The sequence below is a fragment of the Pan troglodytes genome, chromosome 8, assembly GCF_028858775.2.
Source record: "Pan troglodytes isolate AG18354 chromosome 8, NHGRI_mPanTro3-v2.0_pri, whole genome shotgun sequence".
In the NCBI taxonomy this organism is placed as follows: Eukaryota; Metazoa; Chordata; class Mammalia; order Primates; family Hominidae; genus Pan; species Pan troglodytes.
In genome coordinates, this window is record NC_072406.2 from 116,228,591 (window position 1) to 116,241,210 (window position 12,620).

A 12,620-nucleotide genomic window follows, 5' to 3' on the forward strand; every position below is an offset into this window, starting at 1 on the left:
AGGTGTACCAAAATGACCCCACCTGGAATTGTAGGAACTAACTCAGAGCCACGGAAAGATCACTTTTCTCTTCACAATTTATAGATGAGAAAACTGAATTGAACCCCCCAAAGTCAATACAGCTCATTAGTTTTTAGTGATAGGGTCAGTAAATAACTCAGATGCTCTGACTCAGGCCTATCCCTTGCTGCAGCCATATTTCCAAGAGAATGAATGACTTGGAGAAAAATGTTGTAAACATCAATGAGTGTCATTTTTATTCACCAAAACTTGTATTCAAACAAAAATTCCAAAGACTTCCCAATTTTCCTCAATTTAAACTGACAACCCATGATTATCTCATGTTTAGTACAGATTTAAGCAACCTCACCTTCACAGTTTGTGACCACAGCCCATTTAATCCCCAATTGACTCCATACAGCAAAAAAACTCAACAAAGACAAGATTTGGAATGAAAAAAAAAAACAAAACAAAAAAACAAATAAGTAAGGTCTGTGGCTTTATGGCTTTACTCATTCAAAATTTCACCTACTGTGAAATGGCTTATCTAAGTTACAAGGTATAATCAAGTTTAACCTGATCATTATAATATTCCACCAGTGCTAAGAAAGTACACATGTATCTGTAATGCATGCTTATACCTGTATTAAACACAAAATCTTGAACTTCCATAATCCTTTTAATTCAAATGTATCAAAAGGCCTTAAGAACATGACGAATACATTTCTCATTAAGAAAGAAATCATGACTTTGTCAGAATTTAGCCCAAATTAAGCGTGCCCAGGATTCTTGGTGTTTGAGCTGATGCTGAGGCCTTAAAACACAGGTCAAATCTGCAGAATAACTTTAGTATGGAGTAAATGAGCCTAGTAATCAGTAATTTGTTATGAAAAACATCATTTTGGAACACTAGTTTTGTTCTGCTTAAGGGCAAGAAACATGTAGTAAATATAGCCCCCTTCCCTCCCTTCCTTCCCTACTGCCCCTACCTCCTCAATTCTTCCCTCTCCTCCTGCATAATTCTTGGCAGAAAATATTTGAACACTCAAGACAACTGACTTCAGTTATGAACACAGTAGTCCAAGAAAGCTTCCTGTAATCTCAGTTTGAGCAGTTATTGATTGGAAGTTGAGGGGTTTCTAAGACTTGCCTTGAGAACTGTTAATTAGTATGCAAATGTTTAATTTCAGCTTCATAAGTATTCTCAGTAGTCCATGTAATTCTTACCTGTAGTGGTTCAAACCTGTGATTACATGCTATTTTTCACCCATCAAAATCAAGTCGCTATAGGTACTGGCTTACTGCATCTAGTGCTTGATATGTTTGAATTTCTCTTTCTCACATTTGATTTGGGGACTTAATCCCATTCTGAGCACGAAGGAATTTTATCTAGATTGAGGGGAGCAATAAAACTGATTCTTCTCAACTATAAAAATGAAAAGTATTCATAGAGATATTGGTGGGCAAATGTGGTTGATTGATTCATTCCAAAAACTAGTGACTGAAAATAAACTGCTATCCTTGCAGACAATTACTGAAATAAAACACAGTCAGCTTTACATCTCTTCAAAACCTGTGGGAAACAGCTCTGAGTGAAAATAATATATACTGGTAAAACTGCTTTTTTAAATAAGAGAGACATCTTGCAAAAGATTCAAACTCATTCTTTTCAGGGCAACTTAATTACACAAGCTTTATGCTAATTATTGTTACATTAAAGATTTGGCAGCTTTACAAAAATCCTAAACTTGTACATGCAGGTTTAAAATCTCTATTTTAATTCTCCAGAGTTAGACTAGGAAAGCATTTCAGACAATGCCAACCTGTAGTAATGCTTGCTTTTTTTTTTTTTTTTTAACCTATCGGTACCTCATAGTTTCATAGGAATTTGCTTAACAAATCTGGACGTAATTAGTTGCCTGGCCTCCAAAACCCAAACCTGTATTCTTTGGTATCATGGGATGCTGTTTGCCAAATGACAGGCCTCCAAAAGCCTGACCATCCTAAAGACCATCTTTGCTGGTGGGTGTTATTCCTGTGCTTAGTATGAATTCCCTTCACACCAGACCTTCAGCAACAGAGGTGTGTTTTCAATATCCAGCATTCATAAAAGGGTGTAGATTCATGTCATACCAGAGCAGAAGAAAGGGACTAAACAGTAAAATGGAGATATATTAAGCCATCATTCCCATGTAGTAGGGAGTGTTAGAAAACAATTGTTTAAATCACCCTTCTCTTGATTAAAATAATAATAATAAAAGAAAGGTTTCAAAGTGGCTGTAAGAAGAGGACAAGTTGACTCAGAGGTAGGTACTTAAATCAAGTGAAAAATAGCTTAGATAATGTGCTTGATAGATGATATAACAACCAGAGTGGAACATAAGGGGAAACTTTGTGGGGTGGGACAGTTTGGAAAGGTTTGAATTAAAGGTTTACATTGTTGAAGGAAAAGTATTATCTGTCTTAATCTTGCGCTAATAAAGTCTAAATAGCTGGGTGAAATCTTAGAGGACTATGTCAGAGTGAATGATTTTTTATTCTATACTTCTTTTCCAAGATCCTATTTCTGTAAGAAAGACATATTTTTAGTATCTGTAAGAAAGACATATTTTTAGTATCAAAAAGTAATAATATCACTTGCTAGTTGAGGATCACCAGCATCATCATTAAACTTTATACATTATATGTGGGTAGCCACAGATGTGTCATGGAGCTGGAGAGCTGAGTGATGTTGCTGTCACTGACAAGTGGTATAATTTAGACACAGTATGGGGGACATGAGCACTCGACACAATCTTGCAGGTGGAAGGGAGAGGATCCATGAAGAGGTGTCTTTGCTCAAGCCACCTTGCCCGTCTTTGATCATGCCTCTCCACCTGGTCCTCACGGGGGCTTCAGAAGTCCTGGTCAGGGGCTCTGCATTCAGCAGGTTTGACGCTGCTCCTAAAGGTTGATGGTGTTAATGTAATGTTACTTTGCCTTTGGGAGTGGAGACGTAGTGTTTTCTCCTGATTGGTAGAGTGGTGGGAAAGGGATTAAACTTCAGTCTAGCTCTCAGCTCCTGACGTGAGCCAGAAAATTTCTGGTTAGGCTAAATTCACGGATTTTCTCTACTATACTTATCATCAAAGTTTGCCAAGAGGTGGAAGAGCAGAAGCACGAAGATCAGTAGTATCCTAGAATATGGTCTCTTAATTCCCTATTTTCCTGGCACCTTTAGACACCCTTGCTCCCCCATCTAAAAAATACCACCAAGAAGAAACCTTTTATACCCTCAAGACTGAAACAGGAATGAGAGGCAAGGGTAGAAAACTGAGTTGACTTGTTTGTCGGCACTTTAAACAGATTTCAATACTGTAAAATTATCTTGGGGGTTGTTTCCTCAAACTTCAAGGTGTTTAAAGATGATTAGAAGACATGTTCTCTTGCTTAAGGATTTGCTGACATGTAATGCTTTTTTTTTTCTCCAAATAAATGCAGGAGTGACATTTAATAAAGAGTCTGAGAAGAACGTGGCCCTGAGCAGTACTTTTATTCCCATTACCTTTTAAGAATCTAACTCCTATGCCACTATCCCTCCCCCTCCACCCACTTGCCCTACCTTCTCCCTCACCATTATTAATCTAACCTGAATCACTCTATTCTTCTCCAAGGGAACACACCCAGTAACAGCAGTGAATCATAGACACTATTGCCTCTCTAGTCTCTAATGGATTTGACAAAATGCCAGATCTGGGAGAATAAAAGGACAGGAAATTCAGGTGAAGGGAGCTTTTTAGGTTCTTGTTTAGTACATTGTCCTGAATATTAGTTATTAGATACATTTTCTAGCTGCCTGGTGATGGAAAGGTTTCATTGTGCTAATAATACTGATCCTCTCCGTATCTCCGTGTTCTAAGTAACCATCCTACTCAGTGAGGCAATCGCTCCGGCATGCCTAACAGCTATGTCAAGGGCCCTTTTCTCTTGAAGTTGATAATAAAACCCTCTCTTGCATATCTTGGCTAAAGAATATGAAATAGTTAAATCATAAAGGTCAATGTTTGGTAACAAAGTCTCTACAAGTGCAGCCATTACACATTATGGAATTCCATGTGAGATCGTTAAGGTAATAGAGAAAAAAATAGAAATATTTGTCAATTATTCTCAAAGAGAAATTTATGAAATTACACAGCACTAAAACATCACTTTACCATGGATGGGTCTATAAGATGCGACTTGAATTCACGGCAAGAGAAACTCAGAGAAGAGTTTTTGAAGGGCATTTTCAACTTATGTACAAATGTCATAAGAAGTGTTGAAAGTCAGTTAAGAGAATTTGGCAGATTTTCTTGTGTTATAAATTTGTATTAAATTTAGTTTGTTTAATTTGTCCTAATGGACATCATAAATCAACAGAATCATGTGGATTTTACACAATTCCTCACCCAAGTGGATTTTAATCCTAGTTTCAGAAGCGTATATTTTTATCTTTGTTTCTTTTTTTTTTTTTTTTTAGAAGGAGTCTCTGTCGCCCAGGCTGGAGCGCAACGGTGTGATCTCGGCTCACTGCAATCTCCGAATCTCCGCCTCCCAGGTTCAAGCGATTCTCCTGCCTGAGTCTCCCAAGTAGCTGAGACTACAGACGCCCACCACCACGCCCGGCTAATTTTTGTATTTTTAGTAGAGACAGGATTTCACCATATTGGCCAGGCTGGTCTTGAACTCCTGACCTTGTGATCAGCCCGCCTCGGCCTCCCAAAGTGCTGGGATTACAGGCGTGAGCCACTGCACCCGGCCTATGTATTCGTTTCTTTTAAAAAAAAACCTATGGATACTAGTTATGTCTACATGACACAAAAATTTTTGTCAATACAGAAAAGTCTATGGTAATATAATTTAAGTTAGCTTGAGACTATTGTTAAGATTAAAAAATAATACTAAAGCTGAGAATTTAAAAATTAAAATGAACATTTTAATTATGGCTAAAAAGTACGTGTGTTTGTGCTTTTTTGTATAGGTAGAGAGAGAGACTGAGAGACTATTTACTATTCTTTTCTTGCCATTAGACAAGAATAAGAATAAAAAAATTTTTTTAAAAACCTCATAAAGATTTTAGGTCTATATCATCATCCCACCAACAATAATTACAGACAAGAACGAAGCATTTTACCACTCCCTGATGAGTAACAAAGTAGCCAACAGTAGCCTTGGGTATTGAAGAAATTTTAAAACACAAGGAAAGCCTGACTTAAGTTGATATTAATTACTATTATTATTGGAGTCTACTGCTTAAATTGTTCTCTATGGCAGGGTAAGGAGTCTTTGCTTCCTGGCTCACTGGGCCAGTATTTTTTCCTGCCTGAAAAGTTTCATACGAAACATACAATCTCCTGTGTCAGAAACACCAAAGTCTTCACAGGCTAATAGATTTGAAGTCACTTAAGACATTGAAATGTACGCTATGCTTTATCTAAAGGTACAATTAAAAGTATGGGGGCTATATTCCAGATCTCTGACATGAAACCGAGAGGAAACTGGGTTTCCAATTTGTTATGTGAAAAGGTTAAGTAAAATACAAACTCATGTACAGGGAGATAATTCAGTTCTAATAATGCATGAAAGCCAGAGATGTAGATCAACAAATGCACATTTCTGAAATACGGGTTTTTCTGAGTATATGTTCTGAAGTTCTTTGAAAATCTGGCCAAACAATCCCATTTTAAGATACCAGTTCACATAATAAGCAAGTCAGAGCATTTGCAAGGCAAAATGTTGTTTTCCTTTCTGCAGCCAGGAAAAACACAGCTCTAAGCTTAGGTTGTAACGGTAAAAGGATTTGGGAGCTGCTGATTTTAGAGACTCATAAAAACAACTCGCCCTTATGCCGGGAGGTATAAAGAATATGCAGAGTCTGCACTGTGCTTCTAGTGTCAGGACAAATCATTCTGCTTTTTCTTTGAGATTAACTGATGCCAATGGATGAGTAAAGGGAGAAATAAATGTACAGACTGAGACCTGCAGCTTGGTGAGGTGAGTAACACCTTTATCACAAAATCATGAGTTCTCTCTTCCCCTTTGTAAATTCCCTGGGGTTAACTTATGTAATTTTAAAAAATTTTAGGAGCGAAATATGTATTATTAATCATATGTGAGGCTCTACATTTTCTGCTATTTATGGTTTATATTGTGTGGGATCTTACAGATCACAGCATCTTTTAAAAATATATGTGCTTTTTTTGGGGGTGGGAGATAAATCAAGGGGTGAAACTGAAGGTGATACATTCCCTTAAATCCATTAGGGAATGGTGAATACACTTGCATATATAAAATAACTACTGAGTGCTTCCTAGATACCTAGCTCTGTTCCAGCTGCCTCTCACCAGTTCTCATTTAATTCTCCAATCCCATATTAAGAGGTGAAGAAACTGAGGCACAGAATCACCTCATTAAGAAGCACATAAAGTATGGTGCCAGGATTTGAACCTAGACAATTTGACCGTAACGTGTACGCCCCTAATCATTCCCTTAGGTAGTCCTCAGGTTCTGTAATTATTACACCTGACTGCTTAAGACTCAGGTAACTCCCTTTTGGCCACTTCTAAGCCACTACTGTCAGATGTTATTAATAGTAAAGAGACGATATCAATGTTTAAAATGGCCATTCAATAAGAGGACTGAAAACACTGGCCCCTGGAAATTCCCAACTTCCACGTGACTCAGAAGTTACTCAACTCTTTCCCTAAACCCAGTGCTCCACCCAATGTAGCTAACTTTGTCGTCGCGTAGCAACAGAACCTCGCCATACTGGAAGCGGGGGGGGGATTTTCTCGACTGAGGATGCTGCTGCCCGGTGGCCAGCAAGGGCCCTGTCGGTCTCAAACGTGAATTTTGGACCGACACAATCTCATGTAGTGATTGTTCTGCTTCCTGTGTTGCGCCACAACAAATTTCCTTGGGCTACATTTTCCCTCAGATTTGAGTAAAAGATTTGAGGTCACGCTAAGGAGCCTGCATACTGAGGTACGGAAACGGTTTTTTGTTTACAACAACAACAAAAAACCTCGCGACGGGACCGCCGAGTTTGCGGCAGCCAAAAAAGCTAGCGACGAGCTCAGCTAAAGTGCCGGGACTCTCGGATAGATTTCTAACATGTTTGAAATGTGGACCCCAACGCTGGAACCCAACGCTGTTCTTTTGTGGTCTCTGGAACCACCACGCTGGAATAGGCTGGAACCCAACCAACGCTGTTCTTTCGTGGTCTCTGCCTCTGGGGAGTCCACAAGCTGTAAATCTAACATGCAGCCAGCCGTGCGGCTTCTGGCCGCCCCGCGTCTGAGTAAAGCCTTCTCTGTGACTAGCAGGGAGAGGAGACTCACTGGAGCCAGAGAATGGAGGCGGCGGGCTGGCGGGGGTGGGGAGAGGCACTTTCAGGCGCACTTCACAGACGCACAAAAACAAGGAAGCCTGAAGGGAAGGCGGTTGAAAATAAGGCAACAGAAGCCGCGAACGGAAGCGCGCCCCCCTCAGGATTGGTTTGACATTCCGAAGCTCAGCCTCGCCCGCCCCGAAGACCTGCTGCGGATCGCGGCCGCGCGCGCGCGCACTCACGCTGCTCTCGGGCGCTGGGCGGGGAGAGCCGCGCGCACCGGTTAATTCTGCCAATCATGCGTCTGGGCCTCCCATCGTGTGGGCCAAGCCCCGCCCCAACCACCCGCTGGCGGAGGCGCGCGCGCAGTCCCACCGCTCTGAGTCGCTGAGTGAAGCGGCGCCTCGCGCGTCAGTCAATCTGGCCAATTGCGCGTCTTTTCCGCCTACCGCACGGCCCCGCCCCTGCCACAGGATCGATTTACGGCCGCAGGTGCGCGCGCTTTTTTGCTCTCGCTGGGAATGGCGGAGGGAGGTACTCTGCTGAGGGGAAGGGGGATCCCTGACACCTGGGCTTCCCCGGGAGTCGGCTGTGGAGTCGAGTTGAGCTCCCTTTCCGGGTCTGGGGAACTCAACCTCACCTTATGCCTGGGGTCTCCGGGGAACTAGTGGGCTTTCTGCAACGGGGGGAAGGAGGGGACGACTCCCGCCCCTGGTTGGCCCTCAAAAGTTGATGCCTTTGTCGGAGGAAGCAATTTCAGTCCACTCTCCTTTTCAGTCCCTGTTCGCCGCTTAAACTAAAAGGCTACAGACGGGCTTAAATGCGTCTCCGCTGTGTTTCTTATGCCTCGGGCCGGCAGGGTAACGGGTTCTAGTCACAGCTTGTAGAGTTCAGGATGGGTGACATTCAGGTCCTATTGTTTTTGAGTCAAGGTTTCGGCTATAGCTTCTTGAATTATGAAGCTGTCATAATAAAGAATTCCTGATTATCTAAAGCTGTTATTCTTCCCTACTTCCAAGGCAGAATTTGAATATATTTTGGTGGATGAAACGAAAACAAGGAGAGTCTTGTGACTATGAGATACTAGCTGGTTGATGTATCATGAAAAACTTAGTGGTCCCTATGTGGGAAGGTAAATGGAAAACTGCAAAAAGAGCAAGAATGAATTACAAAGTGAAATTAGAAGAAATATCTGGCTTACTTGTGGATGCTTTGTACACCAATACAATATATTATTTGATACAAGTCGACTATAGAGAGGTGTGGTTAATTCGATTATTTTATAATTTTTCTTTTTTAGAGAAAAACCAAGATTTCACTTTCAAGATGGAAAGTCCGTCAGACTCAGCTGTGGTTTTACCTAGCACTCCTCAGGCCTCTGCGAATCCATCATCTCCCTATACAAATAGTTCCCGAAAACAAGTATGAAAGTCTTTGTTCTTCCAGTGGATCCATTATGTGTTTCTAAGTATTGTGGCAGTGGTGGTTTAAATTCTACGGAAGGTTGTTAATTAACATAATGTGTAGCATAAATAAGTAGACATTTTATTAAATAATTTTGTTTTTCTTCTAAGGTGACATATATGACACCCACCAGCCCCCTTCCATATTTTCCTCTTGAATGAATTCATTTCAGTTAGTTTCAGATTAGGTTATTACAATACTCCAGATGGAGAAAGTTTGCATCTGTGCAATATTATTATGAAGGTCTTTAGTGGCAGAGTCTAGGTCTTTTCCTTACTCTGTAATTCTGAAGCACCTGGAGTACTATCAGGCATGTGCTTGTTACTGAACAAATGTTCCTTGATTACTGGGATAAACTTCTCAACACTTTTAGAAAGGTGTTGATCTTGCTGAAGTAAAAAGGAAATAAAACAAATGGAGCTTCCAGAAATTAAAGTCATTTTGTGATGCCTTCTTTAGATGTGGAGACAGAAAGCCATCTAGTGGTGTCTAGCATAGAAATGGAAGGCCTTTATTTCTGGTGATTTATTGACATTAAGAATGTTTTTCTTGATTCACATTTTTAATGTTTTGTGCTCTTTATAGCCTATGAGTGCAACACTTAGAGAAAGATTAAGGAAAACAAGATTTTCATTTAATTCCTCTTACAATGTGGTGAAACGTCTTAAAGTAGAGAGTGAAGAAAATGATCAGACCTTTTCAGAGAAACCAGCATCTTCCACAGAGGAAAACTGTTTGGAATTTCAAGAAAGTTTTAAACATATAGACAGTGAATTTGAAGAAAATACAAATTTGAAAAATACTTTGAAGAATCTGAATGTCTGTGAATCTCAGTCACTTGATTCTGGATCATGCAGTGCTCTCCAAAATGAGTTTGTGAATGAGAAGCTTCCTAAACAAAGATTAAACGATGAAAAAGCCAAATTGGTGAAGCAGGTTCAGGAGAAAGAAGACCTTCTTCGGAGGCTAAAACTAGTCAAAATGTATAGATCAAAGGTGAGAAGAATTTCAGGACCATTGCATAATTTTTATTTTTACATAAATTGCAGGAAAGTAATTTCAAAAATAGAAATTTTTTTTTTTACCATAATAAGCAATAAGCCAAATATTCAGAAACCTGGCTTCCAACAGCTTTAATTCAACTCCAGATTTAGAGTAGAAAAGGCCCTTAAACACCAGGTAAAACTTTTTAAGAATCTCAGCTCTTATTTAATATGCAGTTAAACTTTTCTCTCTAGTTTCTAGCCCACAGCAATATTAGAAGTATTAAATGTTAGATGCAAGTACAACGGGAACAGAAGTGAAAGCTGACAGTGAATTAGTAAAACTAAAAATGGGCTGTAGAGTACAATAAAAGGTATTTTCAGTAATGATCTTGTGTCTCCCCCAAATAATTAATGTGATTCAGCCATTTTATTTGAGAAAAAAAATATATATATTATATTTTAGATTTCAACCCATATAGGTTGAATTAAATAGAACTTGGGTACTTGGAAGGAGAATAATCTTTATTACCTGGAAAATTCATATATATGCAATAGCTCATTTTCCCTGAATTATGTGGAATAAGTGATGGGATAGTGTATCTCATTTGTTCTCTTGAAATTTTGGAGTTTTTAAAAAATAAAATTTAGGAGTATTGAATGTTGAAAAAATATATTTTATTTATTTATTCATTCTTTTTTTAGAGACATGGTCTCTGTTGCCCAGCCTGGAGGGCAGTGGTGCAGTCATAGCTTATTGCAGCCTTGAACTCCTGGGCTCAAGTGATCCTCCCAACTCAGCCTCCCTAGTAGCTGGGACTACAGACATGTGCCATCACACCCGGCTAATTTTTTAAAATTATTTTTTTGTAGACATAGAGTCTTGGTATTTTGCACAGTGTAGTCTTGAACTCCTGGGCTCAAGCAGTCCTCCCACCTTGGCCTCCTAAGGTGCTGGGATCACAGGTGTGAGCCACCATGCCCAGCCTAAAAAAATATTTTTAACTTGAATATTGTAATTTTAAAGAGCAGTTTTAGGTTCATAGCAACATTTAGTGGAAAGCATAGTGTCATTTTTTAAAAAGTACAGTTGTAATACAGTAGATTTTTCCCTGTATTATTGCTTCTTGACATAGTTTTGGCCCTATTTAATGATTTGATTTTTCCCTTATCATAAAGATGGCCCAGAGCTTAAGCCAGCAAAATAGCCATAGAACTCAAGTTGAGTGACATCGTAACCATTCTACATATGACCATCCTACTTTTTCCTAGATAGAAGTCCCATTCATCCCTGTGTATGTTAGCCTTTAAACCTGCACATCCACTAATTTAACAACTTTAATTAAGTTGAACTAGCATGACTAGTTATTGACATACATGTTTTTTTTTTCTGTTTCAGAATGATCTGTCTCAGTTACAGTTGTTAATAAAGAAGTGGAGAAGCTGTAGCCAGCTCTTGCTTTATGAGTTGCAGTCAGCTGTGTCTGAAGAGAACAAGAAACTAAGCCTTACTCAATTGATAGACCACTGTGGGTTAGATGATAAATTACTACACTATAACAGAAGTGAAGAAGAATTTATAGATGTTTAATTCCTGATTTTTGCTCCAGAATATCTTTGAGAATGACAACTTAATTAAAAGATACTTAGGCACTTTTTTTTTTTTTTTTGAGACTGAGTCTCGCTCTTGTCACCCAGGCTGGAGTGTGATGGTGCGATCCTGACTCACTGCAACTTCTGCCTCTCGGGTTCCAGCAATTCTCCTGCCTCAGCCTCCCGAGTAGCTGAGATTACAGGCGCCCGCCACCATGCCCGGCTAATTTTTGCATTTTTAGTAGAGACTGGGTTTCACCACGTTGGCCAGGCGGGTCTCGAACTCCTGACCTCAGGTGATCCACCGCCTAGGCCTCCCAAAACCATTAGGGCTCAGAGGAAGGTATCCCGATGAATATCAATTAAGGGCACTTTAATATATAAATTATAAACTAAGTTCTAAAAGGAAAATTAGTATTTTGGATAGATTTGTCAAAACGACATTTAAGTCATGTTTAAAAAGTCATTTGGGCAGTTCTGGAAACTAGTTTTAATACATTTGTTTTTTATGACAAAAAGTTTTATTTTAAATGTTAAAAATTGTCCAATCTGGTGAATGTCTAACCCTAAAGTTTAAAAATTTCTGCCTCCTAAGTTTGTGTACCTTGTTTCCATCCATTTACCACATATTTCCATCTGATAATCTAGCAGGTAATTAAACTTATATGTCCAAAACCATATTCTTCCCTGTCTCTTCATATGTGTTTTGCATATTCATCATTTAGTGAAACAGCCATCTATTTCTTCTTCTTCTTTTTTTTTTTTTTTTTTTTGAGACAGAGTTTTGCTCTTGTTGCCCAGGCTGGAGTGCAATGGCACGATCTTGGCTCACCGCAACTTCCGCCTCTGGGGTTCAAGTGATTCTACTGCCTCAGCCTCCCGAGTAGCTGGGATTACAGGCATGAGCCACCACCCTGGCTAATTTTGTATTTTTAGTAGAGACGGGGTTTCTCCATGTTGGTTAGGCTGGTCTTGAACTCCCGACCTCAGGTGATCTGCCCGCCTCAGCCTCCCAAAGTGCTGGGATTACAGGCGTGAGCCACCACACCCGGCTAAACCATCTACTTCTTATAAAACTACATTTCCTTATCTCCCACCCACATGAAGGTATCATGGCATATAAGGTTCTTCGCATTTGTTTGCCTTTCTAGCTTCATCTGTGAAATGGGTTAAATTTAGATTGGTTATTCTATTTATGAACCCACCTCCACAGGTTGGGTTTCTGCTGCCAA

The 12,620-nt window shown here is 39.7% G+C and overlaps 1 protein-coding gene across 5 annotated transcripts; it reads left to right on the plus strand.

Moving 5' to 3' along the window:
- Window positions 1-6,737: 6,737 nt before the first annotated feature.
- On the plus strand, window positions 6,738-12,068 carry SFR1 (SWI5 dependent homologous recombination repair protein 1). Of its 5 annotated transcripts, none has more exons than XM_001135759.7 (4): window positions 6,738-7,840; window positions 8,649-8,770; window positions 9,398-9,808; window positions 11,195-12,068. In XM_001135759.7, the coding sequence occupies exons 2-4, from the start codon at window positions 8,675-8,677 to the stop codon at window positions 11,384-11,386; spliced, it is 699 nt and encodes a 232-aa protein (XP_001135759.4). In that variant the 5' UTR covers window positions 6,738-7,840; window positions 8,649-8,674; the 3' UTR covers window positions 11,387-12,068. The 5 variants fall into 5 exon arrangements, with proteins under 5 accessions (XP_001135759.4, XP_003312845.3, XP_009457474.4 ...); XM_003312797.6 differs by having other exon boundaries at window positions 7,823-7,882; XM_009459199.5 differs by lacking the exon at window positions 6,738-7,840 and adding an exon at window positions 7,857-8,480.
- Window positions 12,069-12,620: the final 552 nt, after the last annotated feature.

What these genes read in the sequence shown, in the direction of transcription:
- SFR1 (XM_009459198.5), top strand. Translation starts at nt 8,450, where the DNA reads ATGAAAAACTTAGTGGTCCCTATGTGGGAAGGTAAATGGAAAACTGCA. An exon ending in CAAATAGTTCCCGAAAACAA is followed by an intron (nt 8,771 to 9,397) that starts GTATGAAAGTCT and finishes TGCTCTTTATAG; the next exon opens with CCTATGAGTGCAACACTTAG. An exon ending in TCAAAATGTATAGATCAAAG is followed by an intron (nt 9,809 to 11,194) that starts GTGAGAAGAATT and finishes TTTCTGTTTCAG; the next exon opens with AATGATCTGTCTCAGTTACA.